Source organism: Mycteria americana, chromosome 20 (assembly GCF_035582795.1).
Source record: "Mycteria americana isolate JAX WOST 10 ecotype Jacksonville Zoo and Gardens chromosome 20, USCA_MyAme_1.0, whole genome shotgun sequence".
Taxonomy (NCBI): domain Eukaryota; kingdom Metazoa; phylum Chordata; class Aves; order Ciconiiformes; family Ciconiidae; genus Mycteria; species Mycteria americana.
In genome coordinates this window covers 7,080,665-7,101,477 of record NC_134384.1, presented here as the reverse complement: position 1 = coordinate 7,101,477, position 20,813 = coordinate 7,080,665, and the positions used below count along the sequence as shown (strand labels likewise).

General features: G+C 62.5%; 1 protein-coding gene across 7 annotated transcripts in view; it reads left to right on the top strand.

Annotated features, from left to right (window-relative positions):
* Positions 1-20,813, top strand: part of NAV1 (neuron navigator 1) — a 78,734-nt gene that overhangs the window by 37,315 nt on the left and 20,606 nt on the right. For all 7 annotated transcript variants that reach the window (XM_075521992.1, XM_075521991.1, XM_075521989.1 and 4 more), the window contains 2 exons: positions 8,642-8,744; positions 12,286-12,651. In XM_075521992.1, the coding sequence (XP_075378107.1) occupies positions 8,642-8,744; positions 12,286-12,651 (469 nt within the window). The remainder of the gene's footprint in view (positions 1-8,641; positions 8,745-12,285; positions 12,652-20,813) is intronic.

The following is a 20,813-nucleotide window of genomic DNA, read 5'->3' as shown; positions in this document are numbered from 1 at the left end:
GCCTGGGAGGGGAGTGGGCAGTTGCAAAGCTGCTGCAGGACCTGGGGGCGAGCGCCGGTCTGGGAGGAACGACTGCGGACCATGTGCTGCAGCTGGGCTCGGGGCACAGACACATCTACACCATCTACGTGGAAGATCCTCAGCAATAACGGGGCCATTGAGGTGGCGGCTGTGCCTGACGTGGAACAAGCGCTGTCTGTGGCCGCTGCGTGTGGCTCCCCTGGGGGCACATGGCACTTAACCCCCATGTTCGTGGCAGCCGAGCTGTGCTGAGCACAGCCCCTGGGCACCTTCACCCTTGCCCAAGGGTTGCCCTCCTCCCTGGCTGCTTCTGTGTTCGCCCCATGCTCCCCTCGGCTAGCTTGTCATCTGGGCCACGGGGGCTTTGGAGGAGGGTTGTGCACAGCGAGGGAGGGTAGTTATGGGAGGAAGGACATGGCTGTGACCGGCCATCGGCCCTGTCCCCTCCATCACACTATGGGATCCCTGCTTGGTCCTCAAGATGCAGCCAGAAGTGGGTGCAGGATTCCCTCTGCACCCACGTCCCCCTCCTCCACCAGGCGGAGCCTGGAGAGGGAGCTGGCAACATCCCCAGATGTAGGGCACATCTGGAGGGCACCGAAGCAGTTAAGTGAAGGGCTGATTTGTGCTATAGAAACCCGCAGTTCCTTCCTTTGATCCTCTGAATCAGCCCATTGCCTCCGTTCTATAAAGCCCCATTTATCTCTGCTCTTCCCAGTAAGTTTGAAGGCGGTCGCGGCTCGTGGCTCCTCAGCAGCAGTGAGCTCGCCCGGCTTTCTCTTCCGCTGAAGCAGAATCAGGTGAAATCTCTATGGCAACTAGCAGATGACAGCGAGTCTTGTTGCCTTGGAAATGAGGCAAGGAAAAAAAAACCCACCCAAAAAGAGCCATCTGGAATTTTGAATTTCCACAATGTCCGACCCGCGTCTGGTGATGTGCGGGGAGCGTGAACCTGCTGCCGCCGGCTGCTCCGGGGCCTCCGAGCCGGGGCCCGTCTGCACCTTCTGCCTTGCCGTGGGGTTTTGGTTTTTTTCTTTTCCTCCCCTTTCTAGCTTTTTTTTTTTTGCGCAGGGTCTGCAGCATCGCCTTGAACGTCTGCTGGTGGCTACATTAAAGGTGTCATGTGGGGAACATTTGGGGTGCCTGAAATCCCCGGGCTATGTGCAGCTGTGCCACATTGCTGGCCAGCACGGTGCTGGCACACCCCCGGGGGACAGCAAGCTCTGGGGGGGAAACTGAGGCACAGAGCGCTGCATGACCGGCCTGACCTCACTCTGCAAGGGCCCCAGCTTAGGATAGACCCCAGGTGCGGTGAATACGAGTGATGCTGTCTCCATGTGCCTGAGGCCACAGGGCTGTCAACCGGGGAGTTAATGTCACCGTGCATTTCTGCTGCTATGTGTGCCGGTCTCCAGAGGCTCTCGTGGGCCTCGGGGCACCCCTTGGTGCATGGATCCGGCTCATCCACCCGCCGTCTGCGACCCCCCCTCTTTCCCAAACTCCACAGGCGTTTCCTCTGGGTTATTTTGGAGACCCACAGGGACAGGATGTTGGGATGCTCCCAGCTCCTCTGACGCTTTGCAGGAGCAGCTTTGGAAACAGCTGTGTGCAGGGGTGTGCAGTGCCGCGTGCAGGAGCAGGGTCTGCCCCGACACGGGGGATTTTGGGCGCTCCCAGTTCATCAGCACGGGGGAGCGGAGGGCAGCGTGGAGGTCGGATGCACGGGGCATTGAGCAGCTAGAGGCTCTCACTGCTGAAAAAGGAGCTGTAATTTGTATGCGCAGGTGGGGTGGTTTGGGGCCAAACGCAGCATCCATTGAAAGAATAACCCACAAATGGGCTGGAGGCCCGGTCTGGATCTCTCCAGCGGGTTCACTTGGAAACTTGTGTATGGGAGAGACCCAATTAACTCGATTTATGGCTGTTCTAGCCTGAGAAAGTCTGAATCCCTTTTAAAAGCTTGGCTTGCTGGAGCCAGACGGGGTCCAGGCTCCAGGTCTCTCAGCCCTGCCCTCGTTACAAGCAGCGATTCGCAAGGCTTAGCAGCAGCGATTGCCCCAGAAGTGCTGATTCGGCTGAAGTCCCGGCCTGTCACCGCTGCACCGCTGCTAATTTTCTGCTCTTGCCTGCCAGTGGGGAGCTGATGGCCCCCACGCATGGTGTGGGGCTGCCCCAGCCTGCGCTGGCTGTGGTGATGGGAATGGCCGCGGTGATGAGGATGGCGGGTGAGGCAGGGGAAGGGGCTTCCTTCCCCACTGCAGCTACCTTTGGAGTCTCCTGCAGAGCCATGTGGTTTTGCAGAAGGGTCCAGCAGGGTGTGAGACACGGAGTGGCCGTGGCAAAGTGGGGTCCTGCCACCGCTTCTCCTCTCACTGTGTCCCCACAGAAGCTGGTGCTCCCTGGGAGGCTCAGACTGTGCGTGGGGCACGGCGTCCCCGCCGGTGCTGCCCACTGTAACCCCATTGCCTGCCCTGCCTTTTGCTGCTTGGCCTTTCCTCCCTCTGCCAAGGGTGAGTGCTGGATGTGCTGGACTGCACCCAGCCTCCTCCCCACAGCCTGTGTCCCATCAGGGTTGCAGGGCTACATGCAGGGCGGCAGCAAGCAGGGAGCCCAGCCTGCCCTGGCTGAAGTGGGGGACGGTGACCCATCCTCAGGCATCTGCGGCATCCCCTGTCCCCGTCGGCAGGAGGCTGTGCCTCCGCATCCCCGGGGAAGAGCACCTCCAGCTCCGTCAGCCTGGGGGCTGCTGCCTTCATCCAGGGTATGGCGGCCGTGCTTCTCTCTGTCAGCCTGCTCAGGGTGTTTTGGAAGCACCGGTCGGCTGTTCAGGTACCCAGGTAGCGCCTTACCAGGGTGCTGGATGGCACAGGGCTCCCAGCCCTGTCCCTGTCCCTTGGGGAGCAGGACCCACTCCTGACACTGCTGCAGGAGACACGGAGTTGGCAACCAGCCCTCGGCTCACACCAAGAACCCTCTGGCAATTAAACCACGGCGAGTGCTAACGAACCTGCTGCCTTCCGATGGGGTGGGGCAACAGGTTTGCAGGAAAGGGCGAGATGCCCTCCTGGGGCGCTGGGCAGGGGGGATGTGCTCTGCCCAGCCAAGGTGTCCTGGGGCATCTCCTGAGAGAGAGGGGTGGTTTTGGGGTGTCCCGCTACATCCCTGGGGGGAGCACGCAGGGATTGCAGGGATGGGGCCGGGGCCGGGCTGGAAGATGAGGCCGATGGTGGAAGCAAACACTGCGGGCCTGGCAGTCACCCCACAGAGCCCCATTAGCCATCTCTGCTGCTCATTTAGCCTGTTTGGTAGCTGTTGGGGGGGAGGGAGAGAATTAATTAAGCCACAGGGAGAAGGATTGCAGGTTGTGACCATCCCCCTGCCCAGCCATCCGGGAGCGTGAATCAGAGCTGGATGTAAGAAATGCAAGATAAAGCCATTTTACTCCATATGGAAAGACTCTGCTGTCGGTGTGCCAAGATGCTGGTAACCGAATCGCACGCTGCGGGGTGTAAGCTGGGAACCCGCAGGGCTCGGCAAGTTTTGCACTGGGCTCAGGATCTCGGGTCTCCCCTCAGGCCAGCAGCTCGGCTGCAGCAGGCTCTGAGTGCCGGAGCGGAGGGTTTGCAAGGAAAATACCAGCAAAACAACGCCTGGGCTGATTCATTCATAAACGCAGCTGGGAGCACGGGCTGAGGCAGCGTGGTGGGAGAAGAGAGTATCCGCACAAGGGTTTGTGGAGCCGGGGAGCTCGGCTGGGCTGGGGGAGTCTCACGTCCCCGGGAGAATGGTTTTTATTGCAGAGTTTATTAGTGTATTTTTCAATGCGCTGGAAGGAATTGAGCAACCAGTTAAAAATGTTTCATGGCCTGGGGAAATTCATTGCAGCTACTGTGTAATAGGGGCCCACCATAATGACTCAGAAACACCGCGAGGCCTTTTACAGCAAATTCCCACTTGCCATTAAAATCTTTACTGGGTCACCAGGAGTCCTTTCTGAGTCTCATCTTCTGAAATGAGACCAGTTGGGTCATGGGGAGCAAGAAAGCACGCATGCTCGTGCCATGCTCGTGCCGAGCGTATGAACACAGGCACAGACGGTGCATTCACGCGAGCCCAGTACGCTTGTGCCAGCGTTGGCATCGGCTGCTGCCATCCTCATGCCTGCACACGTACACGTGGGCATGCGTGCAAGGTCGCAGGCACAGGCATGCACATACACACACGCACCTTTCTGCAGGCAGAGAGGGTTTTGCTGCCATGTGGCCCGCACATGAACATATGCATGATGCAAACAAGCGCTCAGGCGGCACACACACACACGTGCGGGTTTCTGTGCCAAGGCACATGGGGCACACGTGTCTCATGGACATGGCTCTGCCTGGCCCCAGCGGGAGCTGTGGGCCACGTGCTCCTTTGAAATGAGCTGTCACGAGCTGTTTGGAGTGGATGATTTCCTCATTCCTTGACGTACTTGGCCACGTCGGCAGTGCCCGGCTGCGGGGACGCGGCTGTGCCCCGTCATGCAGGTAGAGGAGCTGCCACCACTTGCTGTTGGAGGTGATGGGAAGGGCTGGATGTGAGCACAACCTGGAGCTCCCTGGTCTCCTCTGGCCCTGGCTCTGTGGTGCCTGGCACAGTCAGACCCGCAGCATGCAGCGCCTTGCCCTGAGCCACCCCTTTGCAGCACAGCTCTCTCCTTCCTCCTCCTCCTCTTCTCCTCCTTGGCTTCTTCCAGCCTCACATCCTGCCTCGCCGATGCTCCTCGTCTCGCCAATGGTACCTGCTGCTTCCCCAGTTGTGCAGGGCAGGAGACGGGGGCGATGGGCAGCACACGGGGGCGATGGGCAGCACGTGGGGTTGGGGCCGGGCACCCATGGTGCCAGGTTGCTGTGCCAGGTTGTCGTGTAGCAGGCAGTGCCGCCTGGTGTTTAACACAGAGGCAGGCGGTGGAGGCCGTGCAGGAGAGCGCTTGCAGACAATGGGGTTGTCGGGGATGGGCTAGGGCTTCCTGCCTCAGTTTCCCCGTGTGTGAAGCGGAGCTGTATTGTGTTTGCCGATGCTGGAGAGAGCGCTGAGAGCGCTCAGTTAAGAAAGGAGCAGCAGTGGAGGTCGGGGTGGGGGGGAGCCAAGCAGGGCTGCAGGCGAGGGCAGGGCAGAGAGCTGGTAAGGGCAGGTTAGACCCAGCCTGGCACAGGGGAGAGTGACTCAGGCAGTGGGGCCTGGTGGCCTCTGCACAGGGCTTGGGGACAGTGTAGCCTCGGGGCTGCCCTCCTCTGTGTGGCTGGGCTAGGGGAGCGCAGAGCTGGCGCCAGCACCCCCTTCCCTCCGTGGCAGCAGGATGAAGCCTGCAAGAGCGGCGGGGAGCTGCGAACGGGGCTGCAAGCCAGGCAGTCCCTGAGCCTGCAGCCCCGGCAGAGCAGGGAACAGTGGGGGACACGTCCTGGCCGTCACTGCTGGGAAAATGAGCTCGGCCGCGGCAGGGTGTCCAACTGACACCGCTGCGGCACGGGCTGAGCCATCCCTGCTGCTCCAGCAGCTGGAAACGTCTGGCTGCGGGAAGCTTGCTAAATCGATGTGGGGAGGAATCCAGCGCGCTCCTGCCGTTCCCACACTCCAGGCTCTCCCAGCAGCTCCAGTTTCAGCTCCGCTCTGGCATGCTGCAGCTCGGCCAGCCCTGAGACATCCCCCGGCCCCTTGCTGCACCTGGGAAGTGGCTGCGGGGGGCGCGGTGTCACCTCCCCAGCCCAGCACAGTGGGGATAGGCCGTGTCCCTTCAGTGCTGGCAGCAATGCAGCCAGCAGGATGTGTGCTCGCAGGGGTAGGCGAGCAGCTCCTTGAGTCCCAGTTTGGCCCTTTCCCAGGTGAGAGCTGCTGCTTTTCCTGGGGCCACTCCGGAGGCTAGAGTGACCTGGGCTGTCACCCAAATACTGGGGGCCAGGAGAGCAAAGTGTGCCGGCATGGATGGCTGATGGTGCCGCAGGTGAAGCTGGGGATGGGGGTCAGTGCCATCGCCCTGAAACAGCAGGGCTGAAGCAGCTCCAGCCCTCCACCAGGCACCCGAGCCCTTGGATGCTGCTTCTTACCTTGGGTGCCCTGAGAGTCCTCGCTGTGGGGGGTCCCCTAGCAGCACTGAGGGTGCAGGGGGAGGTGGCACCCACATGCCAGCCCCTCTGGCCTTACTCAGGGGACAAAGCGAGTGTTCACCCTGGCCCCGCTGCTCCTTGGGATGGGGGTGGCTGTAGCAGCCCCGCTGGCAGCGGCGCCCAGGGAGGAGGCAGTTCCAGGCCCAAGCACTGGCTTTGTGCCTGGGGGAATGGCTGCGGGTGGCCACGGGGGAGGCAGCCAGGGTGTTTTTGGGAGGGAGCGGTGCCCAGGAGGAGCACACTGCTGAGCTGGCAGGGGGGTGGGAGCTGCTGGCAGCACCAGGGGACAATGGTGGCTCTTCCACCCCATCCTGCTCTGTCCCACCCCAGCCCACAGAGACAAGGCGCTGCCAGGGTGTACGTGCCGCCTTCTCCGGCTGCGGGAGCTGAGCTCAGGGTGGACGGCACCCACTGAATGCGGCCAGGGTGGAAAAGCTGAGAGTGCTCAGTCCTTCCCTGCGTGGACCCACCTGGGGACACTCTTCCCTAAGGTTTGGATGTGCCTCCCCTCCAAAATCTTCCATTGCCCTACAGACTGCACGTGTGGCAGCAGTGGACTTGGCCCCAGGTTTCTGCCCTGCCATTTCAAGCCTGAAAATCCATCTTTCCAGGCAGCCCAAGGGCAGGACCTGGCAGCTTTGAAGTGTCCCTGATCTGCCCACATGGCCTTTTCTGCCTGCCCCACCAGAGGGGCACAGAGTCCCCTTGTCCCCAGCCGCAGAGCAGGGTGGGTGCCAGCCTCTGGCACCGAGGGTACCTCAAGTCTCCTCTGCGCCCCGGCTCGTGGTGCGCAGCCCCCTCTGCTCCAGCCCTCCATCCCTCTGCCCTTGCTGCCTGCACATCCCCATCCTGTGGCTCTGGGGCACCAGTCGGAGGCTCTGTGCCTTTGATTAACTCCTCCAACGTGCACGGGCCACAGTGAAGATTTAATAACGAGTTCATGACTTGCCTCCTGCTACGCCTTGTTCTAGGAGCTGGACTAGGGTGATTGGACACACACAGGGCTGGGTATCCTTGTGCAATGGCGTGTGCTGGCTGCGTTGGGTGCCCCGTGGGCTCACCAGCCCTCTTACCCTCGTCTACAACTGGCTTTAACCTGCTTGATTTAACCTGTCTCATCAGGGCTGTTACTGCTTGTCACCACCTTCCAGGGTCACATGTAAATCAGAGCCGCTTCACCCGTTTGAGGTGCTCCCGCCCGGGCCGGTGGGCAAGCAGAGCCCGGGGGTGGGGCAGCATCAGCCATGGGTGCTACCTGTGGCGTGTCCGGTGGCGCGATTGGTGTGTGATGGGGACAGTGGGACATGAGCCCTGCTTGTGTGCTGGGCGTGTGGCTGTGCCATTGCGGGGAGCCTGTCAGGGTGTGTGCCGGCAGTGTCCCCCCAGTCCCTGTGTCGCTGCAGCTTACATGGTGCCGTTGCAAATCCTGAAGCGCTGGTTGCCACGTTACATTAGGAGGAGCCACATCCAGCGTCCCTGGCGCCCACTGTCACTGCGGTTCAATGGCAAGCTGTGGCTGAAAGGCTTGAAATTGGGGATCAAAGCCGCGGTGGCATGGCTGTTAGCTGCTGGGAATGCACACGAGCGGGTCAGGGGTGTGGGGGCTGGAGCCATGGCCCTGAGCCCGGCGGCACTGCCAGGGCTGTGCCAGGAGTGACCCCCCTCCTCTGTGTGTGTGGGGGGGGTGTCTGTGGGGGTGTGTGTGCACACGCTTGTGTGTGTAGGTGTGCGTGTGTGTTTGCAGGTGTGTATGCACACGTGTGTGGATGTACATGCGTGTATACACTCATGTGTGCACAAGTGGTTGTGGCTGTGGTGCAGATACATGCGTGTGCACACCTGTGGGTTAGGGGTGCATACCTGCGTGTGGGCGTGCACACCTGGAGAAGCCCCAGGACAGACGGAGCTCAGGGGTTTCCAGCCCTGGGCCGTGCCCATGGCGGGTTCGGTCCCACCAGCTGCTCCAGCCCTCAGCAGAAGCAGCCGCCTCTCCCTGGGCATGAGGCAGGAGTGGGGCTTGGCTTGCACCACTCCCCGACATCTCCTTGGCTCCTGCTGTCTGTGCACTGAGCGGTGCTGCTGCAGTGCCCATGTCTCCAGGCCAGAGCACCCCTGCGGTCTGAGGGGTGCAAGGGCAGGTTTGGGGATGTTCTCCCAGGATGGCTGCTCCTTCGTGGCCCTGTGGAGCAGGGTCACAGTGCTTCGGGGTTGCCTGACTGTAGCTGGCCTCTGATCACCTGCATGGGTCCTGTGGCCTCACTTGGTCCCCCCCCAGCTTGTCCTTTCTGGACCAGACAACTGCATCCCAGCTGCAGCACCCTTGGGGGTGGCATTTCGTGGTGGTGCAGCTCCAGCCCAGTGCCAGCCCTGCCCTGTCCTCTCCCAGCGGGCAGAGAGAGAGCTGGTGGGCACAGCCCTGGGCAGAGGGGCGCAGGAGCCATTCATCCCTTTAAAGCCATTGCCGTGCCTCTCCACAGACCCTGAGTCGCAGAGGAAGAGGACAGTGCAGAATGTGCTGGACCTTCGGCAGAACTTGGAGGAGACTATGTCCAGCCTGAGGGGCTCTCAGGTGTCTCACAGGTGAGGCCCCAACACTGGACCCCCACCACCCCTTCCCCACAACCAGTGTCCTTCCTGGGGCAGCGAGGGAAGCTGGGGTGGCTGGGAAGCGGCTCTGCTCCAGGTGAGGGCCGTGTGGGTGGGAGGGAGCCGGCTGTGTGCCGTGGCCTGGGGACCCTGTGCGTGGGGGCTTGGAGAGATGTCCCCAAATCCCTGGGGTGTCATGCACAGGGCTGCAGCAGAGCCCTGTCCCTGGCAGTGCTCTGGGCCCGACACTGCCTTGCATGCTCTGGGACAGTGGGGATGGGTGGGAGTGGCACTGAGGGGAGCCAGTTGCCCCCAGACCCCAGAGGGTCTGTTCCCAGTGGTCAGGTGTCCCTGTATGGACAACCAGAGGTGAAGGTATTCCCTGCACCTGCCCAGGTTTGGACCACAGGCTCCATCCCCGTCCGTGACTCAGTTTCTCTACTCTGTGTAGAGGTGATGATGGAGAAACCCTCAGACAGAGGTGACCAAAGGCCCCGCAGCCCGTGGGCAGAGGTGGGGTACCCTGCCCAGACCAGGGCTGGCAGCACCCCAGGGTTGCAGCTGGGGCTGGGGGGACAGCAGGGCTGGGGGCAGGGTGACCGCTGGGTGGTGAACCAGAGCAGAGTGACTACCTGTGTTCAGAGGTCTCTCTGACACGGCTGGGACTACCTGTGTCCCCCCTGGGTCTCTCACTTGAGACCACTGCAGGGTTACTGCTCTGCTCTGGACATGCTCAGGGTCTGCAACGGCAGCTCCAGCCTCCTGCCTGGCTCCCCGTCGGGGCTGAAGGGCCTGGACCCTGCCAGCAGCACGCTGGGGGACAGTGGGTGGGGAGGGGGCATCTCCCCAGGGCACCGTCCTGGCCCCCACCCCGCTGGTGCAGCCGCGTTATGAAGCCTGGGCTTTGCAGAGAGGCTGTGTTGGGTGTCAGCGCGTCAGGAAAACCGAGGATGCGGCGAACATCCTTCTCCTGGTGTTTGTTGCCACCTCGCGGTCTCCCTCGATCCTCATTTTTGTGTTGGAAGGGGCAAAAAGCAGCAGCTTCCTCCCGCTTCACCCACTACTCATCATTACAGAGCTTCCCTGTGTCGCCCGTTGATCAGCTTCGTCCAGGATGAAGCAGCCTGCTTGATTTAGCTCTTAACCCAGAAGCTTATCTAGACCTTGTTCATCCTTGCTGCACTTTCCAGATCTTTTCCGAGCTGGAGGCAGCAGAGCGCTGGGGCAGTGGGATTTGCACGGGGCTGCAGCAATATTCCGCGAGCTGGCCATTTCCTGGAATTATCCATTACAGCTCTGCCATCCCTTTGCTCGGCATAGGAGCTGGTTTGCAGCCTGGTGCTGCTGATGCTGAGTCAGGGCTGCTTTGTCTTCACTTTGCATTCGCTTCGCGTTTGCTCTGCATTCGCTTTGCATTCATCTGTGTCAAACTTCACCCACCGCCTTCTCGCCCCAGCACTCAGCTCCTTTGCAAATCCTCTGTCAGCCCCGGTCTTAGGGAAATAGGGCGAGGATATTAAGGGTGATTAAATTAGCATTGCTGGTATGTTTTGACTCTTCGCTGTCACTTCCTTTTCTTGATGAGTTACGAGTACATCGCGCGGCAGAGGCCTCAGCCGGATCCCTGCCACGGAAGAAAACACCTATTGGTAGCCCAGGGATGCCTACCCCTGCATTCTGTCCTGTAAGCAGTTCTTAAATACGTGAGGATCTTCCCTCTTATCCCATGGCAGCTGAGTTTATTTGGAAGCTTAATCTGCCTTTGGTGAGGGCACTCATCCACCGCCTTCGGGTAGCCTGCAGCAGCCTCGGCAGTGTGCTCCCTGCATCCCTCCAGGAGCTCCACCGTGGTTGTGAGCCAGATTTTCCTTTACCAAAGCTGTGTCAGCTCTTCCCCGGTATGTTGTAATTACACACGTACCCACTAACTCTGCTCTCGGGAAGGCTTCCTACAAGTGTGTCCGGTACGGATGTCATCTGTGGTCCTCTGGATGTGCCCCACATCACCGGTGTCCCTGTAGCAGCTTCAGGCTCTCTCTTTATTCCTTCCACAAACTATTCCTCAAATTTCTCTTGTTCTCTTCACTGTGTTCTTCCATCCAGCGGCTGGGGGCTCAGCCTTTGCTGTTTGCTCGCTAGGACGCAGCTTTGTTCCTGAAAGACGTCATCGTACTTCTGGCAGCCTTTTGCACCCGGCTGCAGGGCTGCACGAGCTTCCTCGGGGGCTTGCTGAAGTCCTGCTTGGAGACGTGGTTTGCATCTGCTCCGAGCCACCGGCAGAACATCCTTAAATAGCCTTTGTGCTGCTGACAAAAACAACCCTTTTAGCTGCCCCTTTTAGTTCCACTTTAACAAACTTCCTAGTTTTTTATGTAGTTCCCTGTTTTAAATTCAATACTGCAGCCAGGCTTTGGCTTTTGGTGCTCCTGAAGGAACGTTTAATCCAAGCTAGGGAATAGCTCGCTGATAGTAACGTTTGGAGCCAAGTTGAGGGCTGTGGGTTCCCGAGTAGCTGCTCCAAGAAGTAATAATTTTTGATGTCTAAATTTAGTCTCAGCATCACTCCCTGACATGCCATTTCCCCAAAATACACCCCGAGGGGTGCGAGGAGTAACTGAACTCGCCGTTCCTGATGCACTTGCAGGCTCTGGGCTGGCTGCAGAGCAGCACGCTTGCAGGCAGCCCCATGGGGACAGGCAGCCCTGTTTCGGGGTGTCCCCTCCTGCTCAGATGTGGAGGTTCACTCTGCAGGGGTTCAGCATGGGATGCTGATGCAGGGTCCCAGTCCCTGGTTTGCCCCTCGGCATCCAGCCCCCACTTCCTGGCATGGGCCACTGCCACGTCCCCTGGGATCAGTGTGCCACCATCCCAATTCATCATATCCTGGATCTGGGGTGATATTGGGGTGCAGGCATTGAAATGCTGGTGGGGGAAGAGGGAGAGCAGCCCGGGCACGGGTGAGCATATCTGGGCTTTCCACTAAAGACTCCCTGTTAGTGGGGTTCAGCACAACTCAGGTTGAGGCCAGGACTGGTCTCCAGAGAGGTATGGATCCCTCTCCCACAGCGTGTTTGCAGCCAGCCCTGGTGACATCCCCAGCCCCTGCACCGAGGTGGCTGGATTGGGCCGTGCAGGGAGCATCGCCTCTGTGGGGTGGTTGGGGCTGTAGGGAGGCACAGACCTCCCCATCACACCCCACGTCCCGCTCCACAGTCCCTGGGGAGAAACAGGCACCACCAGACGCCGGTGGGTGCAGGCAGTGTGGATGTCCCAGTGGGTCCTGGAGCGTGGGACGCTGTGCTGGCACCAGGCAGGGCAGGAGGGGACCATCCCCTGCCAGCTGAGATGGAGAGGGTCAGGACAGCGTCCCTGTGCCCACACTCCTGGGAGCCTCTGGCCTTGCCCGGCTGCCTCAAAATGGGCAGTTTTGTTTTCTGAGCACTTGCAGCCCCGTTTGAGGGGGGTGAGGCAGGCCACAGACCTGCGCTGCTTGCCGTGCTGTGCCCTAACCCCGCCCTGCACCCTGTCCTTGCAGCTCCTTGGAGATGACCTGCTACGACAGCGATGAAGCCAATCCCCGGAGCGTCTCCAGCCTGTCCAACCGCTCCTCCCCGCTGTCCTGGCGCTACGGGCAGTCAAGCCCGCGCCTGCAGGCAGGGGATGCACCGTCAGTCGGGGGGACCTGCCGCTCCGAGGGCACCCCCAGCTGGTACATGCACGGCGAGCGGGCGCACTACTCGCACACCATGCCCATGCGCAGCCCCAGCAAGCTAAGCCACATCTCCCGCCTGGAGCTGGTGGAGGCACTGGACACTGATGACGTGGAGCTGAAGTCGGGCTACATGAGCGACAGCGATCTGATGGGGAAGACGCTGACAGAGGATGATGACATCACCACAGGGTAAGTGCCTGCGCCGGGGCTCATGCCCAGACCGGGGCTGTCCTGGAGGTTTCACCGTCTCCTGTTTGGCCAGCGGTGGAGGGACACCAGGTGCAGCAGGGACGGAGGGAGGAGGACATAGATCACGGCCAATCTGACTGGGTGGATCGTGTCCCCACATCCTAGGAGATGCTTTCCCATCGGCGAGGCAGTGTAGCCCTTGCAGTGCTGGTGGTGCTGGGCCAGCTGGGGCTTCTTGGGGCCAGCGAGCCCCTGAGCTGGGGCGTGCTGTTCTCCCAGCGTGTGGGAAGTGTCTGGCTTGATCTGGGTGTTCCCAGAGCAGGGTGCTGGGAAAAGCGCATGGTGTGTGGCTGCGGGAGCCCTGAGCTAGAGCCCTGCTGGTGTAAATACTGCTGCTTTCAGAAGTGCTCTCCCAGTTTACACCAGTGGATCTGAGCTGCTGCCTCTGACCCTGGCACTGCAGGGACGTCCTGTGTCCAGCCAGGAGTGCTGGTGGCCCATGGTGGGACCGGCTGGGTCAGGTCTCAGCACCCCAGCAAGAACCAGGCACCGAGGTGTCATTGCTGATGGGTGGCACCGTGGTGGAGCAGGGTGCGTGGCTGAGCAGGGTCCCCTCCTTCTGGGAGCCCCGTCAGCCTCCATCCCTCCACCCGCAGGGCCAGGGGCATCTCCTGCCAGGTGGGCACAACTCAGCACACCCAGGGCTTGCATTTTCTTTCCAGGGCTCGCATTTTCTTTCCAGATGCGTCCAGCTCCTGCTGCGCTGTTGAGGTGCCCCTGGCTCTGGCAAGGGTCCAAGGTCTCAGCATGTTGGAGGTTTCCTGTTTCAGCACAGGAGAAAATAAATAACTCCGACATTTGAGTTGTCCCAGAGCAGGAGGAGGTCTTTGGCCTCCTGACAGTGTTTCTCCGGCCCTCCTGGGGTGGCCGTAGTCACGTCAGCTCGTTGCAGGATAGAGCACAGCCCATGGCTTCACACCCATCCTGGGGGCCAGTGCTCCCTAGACGTGGCCCGGAGGTACATGTTACAGTTGGAAGGGACACACACTGAGGGGTGCCTGTGCTGGCCTCTGCCCCTGCAATGCTCCAGCTCGGGGGCGAGAGTGTCCACAGCACCGCGGGCGTCAGACCCGTCCTCCCCACAGGCACGTGGGGTGACCCTGGGTGGCTGCCCTGTGCTTGTGAACAGGGGTGCCTTGTGCTGGCTCAGCGTGGACCCCTCCTGGAGACTGTAGCCCGTTGCTTGGCAGCCAGAGGTGGCACATCACTGCCTTCTGCCGCCAGCCACTGGACCGCAGGGTGTGATGGGCAATGGGGTGGCTTTGGGCTGCCCTGGATGACTGGGGCCACAGCAGGTCTGGCTGTGGGCATGAAGGGCTCCACTGCTCCCCGTCTCCCTTCTTGTCTCTTCTTGGAGCTGTTTGTGCAGGCAGATAACCTTGGGGTGCCCTTGGCTGTGGAGGAAGTGCTGCAAGGGGCGAGCCGGAGCATCACTTTGTCTCCATCAGCCACTGAGCAAGGAGAGTGCGGGCAGGGTCAGCCCTGACGGGACCCTCCCCAGGCTCAGCCCTGCACACGGCCCCAGCCAGGGTCTGCTTTTCCTCCCGGAAAGGGCCAAGCTTTGGGGATGGAGCCCTGTGTGGCTGAGTCTCCTGCGAGGCCCTGGCAGCACCACAGTCCCCTGGTGCGGGTGAGGCTTTCAGAGCCATGGCGAGCTGGGCTGGCACTGCCACGGCCGGGTGCCGCAGTCCCTGTTCCTGCGCAGGGTCCCCAGCGTGATGCCCCGGATGTGCCCTGAGGGAAATCCCTGGTGTCCTGCCGGTGGGCGCAGAGACAGACTGGGTGCTCTGTGCTGGGTGCTCTGTGCTGGGTACCCCTCCCCAGGTGTGGGCGCAGGAGGGCAGCCGGGGCAGCACAGGACCCTCTTATCTGCAGAGACATGTCCTGGGGATCAGCCACATCACTGGGATGTTGCTGGCACACAGGGCCGTGCAGTGACCTAGTCACAGCTCCATCTTCCATGGCCCCACAGCAGGACTTGGGGGGGGGTCCCCTAGAGCGGGCAGCATGGCAGGGCCTCTGTCCCCAGGGGACGTCCCTGGCTGGGTGCTGGGGGACGGTGGGCTTCCCTGTCCAGGAGCCTTGGCGCTGGGTGCAGAGCCAGGGAAGGGGAGCAGGGGCATCCCCTCCTCCCCAGAGACGGCTGGGCCGAGGAGCTGCCTTGCCAGCGGGGAGCACTCATCCAGCGCAGCCCCCCATCCAGCCTCCTCGGCTGGCTCTGACCTAGAAAGCAAATACTGCCCCAGGCCCCATCTCCCCGTGCTGCTAATGCACCGGGCAGGAGCCGAGTGCTGCAGATGGGGCCATCAGCCCCCGAGCCCGGGCCGCCGGGCCAGCGCCTCCCTGCACCGCGCCGGCGCACACCCAGGCTTGTAGGGCAGTAGGTCAGAGCCAGCTCCGAGGACGCAGTGGCACATCCCCCTTGGAGACGTGTGGGGCCGTGGGATGGGACCCGGCATCCCCATGGCTTGCTGGGGAAGCAGCCTGGAAGGAGAGAGGGCTGAGGTAGGCGAGGGGCGTGGGGACTGTCCGTGGGGGCATCGGGGTGAATTCGGCAGGGTGGTGGTTGGGGTGAGCCCAGCCGAGAAGGCAGTGGGGGTCCCAGGGCCCAGCTCAGGGAGGGGGTGGGATGATCAGGTGTGATGGTGAGAGCAGGGATCAGCTGGGGACACCCCAGTGCCCAGAAGTGTTTCTGTGTCAGCCAAATGTGCCGGCATCCTGGCTCCTTGCCCGGCCATGCCCACCTGCCTGCATCTGTCGGGCCAGCACTCACGGCTCCCCTCCACCAGCAACCTGCTGCTCGTTTTGGGGGGTGGAAAGCTCTGGCTTTGCCCTCCCTGTTTGGCAGGAAGGCCCTTCTTTTGTTCCTGGTGTCACCATATCTTCCTCATGCTGTGCAGCAGGGCAGCCCTCGGCTGGCGGGGACCCGGCACAGCCTGGGCTGGGAGCAGCCCTGCTGCGATGTGCCCAAGCTGCTGCCGGCACCGTGGTGTCTGATGGGCCTGATGCAGGCAGCGAGCTCTTCTTAACACGGCAGCGTTCGCTGGGATGGTGCTGCTCTCCTGCCCTGTCCTGGCTGTGCTTGGGGCATGGGCAGGGCGCAGGCAGGGGCAGCACCAACCCCTGGGCTGTTTCCTGGCACAGAAAGATCTTTGCTCCCTTCCTTGGCCTCTGTCGACTCACGTTTCCATCCCACACCGCTCAGCATGCTGCTCGCTGTTCCCTGCCCCTGGAGGGGTGCAGTGCTGCCAGTGATGCTTTTCCACCCTGGCCAGGCTGGGGATCCAGCCTTTCCTGGACCCTGGAGGTCACCCCACCAAGGTCACCTCACCGGGAGGTCCACCAACGCATGGCCACTCACTGCTGAGGGACCTCCGTGGCTGTACGGCCACAGCGCAGCACTGGGGCTGCGATGCAGCAGCATGGGCGCTTTCGTGTGCAGACCTGCGTGTGAATCAGGCAGCGAGGAGGAGGTGGAGAGCACCCAAGTGGGGATGTTCAAGCCAGGTTTTGCCTGGTTTCGTCCCGGCCACATCCTGCGTGTCCAAGCAGTGCCACCTCCTCCACGTGGAGCTGCTGTTCACCTGGCAGTGTAGGGCGGCTGCCTGTTCGTGCGTCTCCCCCCGTGCTGTGTGTGCTCAGGGACCTGATGTCAGCAACTCTGGCAGGTCCTGGGTGATGGCGCAGGAGCGGGTGAGCGTGCATCACCCCCGGGTGTTCCCTGGGGCCATCCGGGACGCAGTGAGCGAGCGGCATGCTGCGAGGGCTTGCTGCGGTCGGGAGCTGGTGGGGTGCGCTGGCTCCTGCACCCCAGCCCTGCCTGCCTGGGGCCATGGGGCTTTGCCCCTCCCATGCAGGACAGGATTCCGGCCTGGGGGCATGACAAGAGTGTCGGCTAGTCCCTGCTTTGCCCCGCTCCACCACGTCTCCTGGGCTTGGAGAGCACTCTGCATGATGTCGTCCTTTCCGCCACCCTCCTTTTGTCAGACCCTTCATCAGCCAGCCCGTTCCCCAGCTGCTTCCCCACAAATGGTGATGCCGCTGCGAGGGCGCTGGGGCGCTCTGGATGTCCCCGCAGGGGCCCATCAGGCCACCGTGCCCAGTGTGAAGGGCTCAGCAGGGTCTGAGCACCTCCCCGTGGTGTGCCTCATGCTGCGGGGCAGCGCAGGGCACGGCCTGGGGGTTGAAGGGACCTGCTGTCTGGCCTTGGCTGTGCCTCAGTTTCCCTTGGTCCACCTTGCTGGCTGTGAGCGGATCAGGGCAGGGCGTACCCAGGTTGTGGCAGGGCAGAGCCACTCTCCGTGGGGTTTGTGGGGTGCAGAGGAGGAGCACCTCTCCCTTGCTCTGGTATGCAAGGTGACCTATGGGGACATGAAACCTCAGCTCAGGTGTGCATCCCGAGATGGTGCTTGTGGGTCGGGCAGCTCTCCAGGTGAGATCTCTAGGGACAAATTGGGACAAGCTGGCTCTTTCCTTGGGAGCTGCTCAGATACCCCGCGGTGGCAGAATCCCATGGGGATGCCCAGGCTGGACTCATCCTGCCCCTCTGGCAGAGCACGGGTGCTACCAGGCCCGATCCTGCCATCCCCAAGCACAGGGCCAGGAGAGCGGCGAGGGAGTGAGCGGGGCTGGCTGCTGAGTCAGCGTCTTCTCGCTGCGGTGGCTGTGGGAGCACTGATGATCCGTCTGCACTGCAGGGCCTTGGGCATGCAGGCATCACTCTGAAGCTGATCCCCAAGGCTGTGCACGTTGAAATCCCCTGGGGCTTTCAATGCTCTGGGGAAGTCCTTGTGTGATCCCAGGACCGCTGTGATTTGGGGGTGTCCTTTTGGGCCTCGTTTTTTGTTGGGGGTGGAAAGGGAGGTAGCATTGCATCCCACCACAGTGGTGGCAGCATCTGCACCGTCGTGAGTCGGGTACTGCCCTGCCTCTGTTCATGGGCATGAAATGGAGCCATGGCAGCAGCCTTTGGCATCGGGACCGCGGGGTGCCATGCGTCTTGGGGATCAGCACACGCATCCAGCTCACAGTACACCCCGGGCACCATCCCGTCCCACCGCGATGGTGTTGCTGGCAGCTGGGCGCTGCAGAGCCTGTGGTCCCCTCCGGCGGGGCTGGGGGCTGCCAGCAGCATTCCGCCGGGAGGGATGCTCTCGGGCTGGCACCCACCGCGCTCCGGCTGGCCTGGCTCCGGCTTCCTAGCAGCTACTTGAGCTCGGTGCAGCCCGGAGGCGGGAGCAGATGTTTGGCTCCGCTCCCCGAGAGCGGCGGGGGAGCGGCCGCCGTCCTCTCCTGCTCCGAGCAGGATTGGCGCTGGCGCTCTGCTCCTTTTCCTCAAACGCCCCTTGCTCAGCTTTGGCCGGTCCAGCCTGACCCCTCGCCGCCGTCCCGGCGAGCCCGTGAAGTCATTTCTCGGTGGGGACATCCCGCGGGGCACAGCCGTGGCCCCGCACGTGGCCCGGCGTGTGTGTGGGGCCCCAGCCCGGCCGGCTGAGGGGGGCAGGGGGGGAACGGCCAGGGAAGTGGTGTTGGATAAATATTTGCTGCACTGCGCCGCGTGCCGGGGCTCGGCGGGGTTCCTCCCTCCAGCTGGGGGACAGTCCCAGAAAGGGGCCCCAAAACCCCGCTGGGCGCCACACCATCAAAGTGCCCTTCTTCTGCACTGCATTCTAGCCGGCTTCTTATTTTGGGGTTTGGCTCAAGGCACCCAGTGGTGACCCCAGACCCCTGGGGCTGCCCGGGCCGCGCTCCTGTGTCAGCGGCCGCATGGGATGTGTTTTGGGAAGGGGATCCCGGGGTTGCAGGGCTCAGGGGCTGCAGGGCACCTGGGGGCCAGCGCATGCCCAGGATTTGGGAAGCTGCTGGCCTCCACGGCTCACTGATGGAGCTGGGCACAGACACGGAGCAGAGCTGAGCCCAGGGCTGGACGTCGCACACCCACATGCCCCGGGGGGGAGCTGCTCAGGGGGATCTGCCCCCCAAACCCGGCTGCCTGCCTGCTTGCCGGCTGGGGAGCTCAAGACCTGGCTTTGCCACTTGCCACGTGCTACCCAGCTGCCTGCGAAGGGGCCCGGCCGCTGCGGGTGTAGGTGTCCGAGGCCACTGGCTCATCCAGACAACGGGAAAAATAGGAATTTCGCAAGCGGGCTGAGTCACGCCGCTCCCCCATGCCGGCGCTGCCCTGGGACGCTCTGACCGCCGCACGCGGCTGCTGCAGCCCGCCGTTGTGCCGTGGTGGCCCCAGGCGAGGCTTCGTATGTCACCCTTCCCGAAACAGCCGGAGATCCCCGCACAGGGACACACTTCCTCTGGGGTTTCCGCCGCTCGGGGGGGTCAGAGGGGTCCTCTGGGGTTTCCGCCGCTCGGGGGGGTCAGAGGGGTGACCCTGCGTTGTCCCCCCCGCAGCGGGGCTGGCTGAGCTCAGCAGCCCCACTGGCATGGCGGCCAGGCGTGTGGTTGGGGTCTGCGGCTGATCTCATTGCTGCAGGCGGGTGAGCGCTGGCTGACACCCCCACGGCATCGGCCTCGCTGCCTTGGGGAAATCGGACCCTGCTATTACTGCAGTCGGCAGCGCAGAGCTGGAGCGGAGGCGCAGCCTGGCCACAGGTCCCCCCTTGCGGGGGCCACGGACACTCTGGGTCCCCGTGGGGGGAGTCCCTGCACCCCTCGGGGACCTGAGGGGCTGGGGGACCAGAGGCAGTGCTGCCTGGAGGACAGGGGACTAGACCAGCTGCTGGGATGTGATGCTGATCCTCTTCTGCTGGGTGAGCTCGGGTGAGTCAGACCCCTTCCCTGCCTCAGTTTCCCCATCTGCAAGGTCTCTGCAGCCCCCTCTTCCTCTGAGTACGGCTTCGGTGAAGGGTACTAGATCCCGGTACCCAAAGTGCAAGCGGGAAGCACCAGGGTCAGGGTGGCCCAGCTGGTGGTGGAAGCTGATGCTATCTGGGGGAGTACCTGGGGGTTTGGAGGGGTACTGGGGTGTACACAGGGGTTTAGAAGGGGTCTGGGGAGAACTTAGAGAAATCTGGGGAGTCCTAAGTGAGTCTGCAGCATTCTCAAGGAGTGTTGGGGGGACCTGGGGCTGTTAAAGGGGCATGGGGGGTGTGCAGGGGGCTGTGGGGATCCTAAGGGAGTCTGGGAGGGGGTTATGGGTGTCGTGATGCCCTGAGGTGGTTCCTGAGATGGATGTGAGGGGGAAGCAGAGCCACCCCTGCCTGCAGGCAGTCCCCAACCCCCTCGATGGTGATTTATGAAGCTAATTGTTTTTTCTGCCCCATTAAGTGGAGAAAGGGAGGGAGGGAAGAGCCCCGGCTGTGCCTGTGCTTTGCTCACCGGTCCTGCCAGAGCAGGACGAGGCTGTGATGGGGCACGTCCACAGGGCCCCCTCGGTGCCAGCGACCCACAGATGTGGGGTGTGGACACCCCCCAGTGCAAGCCCCGTATTTCCTCCCCTGCAGCGACCAGGGCGGAGCAGGAGGAAAGGGCCAGGGCAGACCAAGAGGGGCTCGCTTTAATCCGGGGTGGACTTGGGGTGGGCGGTGGGGATTCGGCATCACCAGCCTGGCAGGGACGCAAGTGCCGGGAGCCCCGGCTGGTGCCAGCGGGTCTGTCTGGCGCGCGGGCGGGTGTCTGTGCCGGTGTGAGACGGGTGAAGCAGGGAGGCTTCGAACTCTCCGGCTCCAAAAGCAGCTGCTGTGAGAAATGGGCTGGGGGTGTGAAGGGTGCCGGTGGGGCATTGCACGAGTGTGTGCGTGTGCCACCGTGATGGGGCTGCTGTGGCCAACAGCGATGCTCCACCATCGTCTTCCACCAGACTCACGGCTCCGATGGGGTCGAATCTGCCTTTCCTGATGGCTGTCATGCTGGGCTGGCTCCCTCTGAGTCCAGATTTGGGCCCAGCGAAAGCCAGAGCTGCTCCTCCGAGCACTGCCCGAGCCAGCCGTGGTGGGGCTGGGGCAGCTGGCCAGAAGGAGGGGTGGGAGGGGACGGCATCCGGCATCGTGCCAGGCCAGAGAGACTGCGGGGATGTGATCCTGGACGGGCCGTGCTGCCGCACCCATTGGCGCACACCGACATGGGGCCATCACCCCACAGCAGGGCTG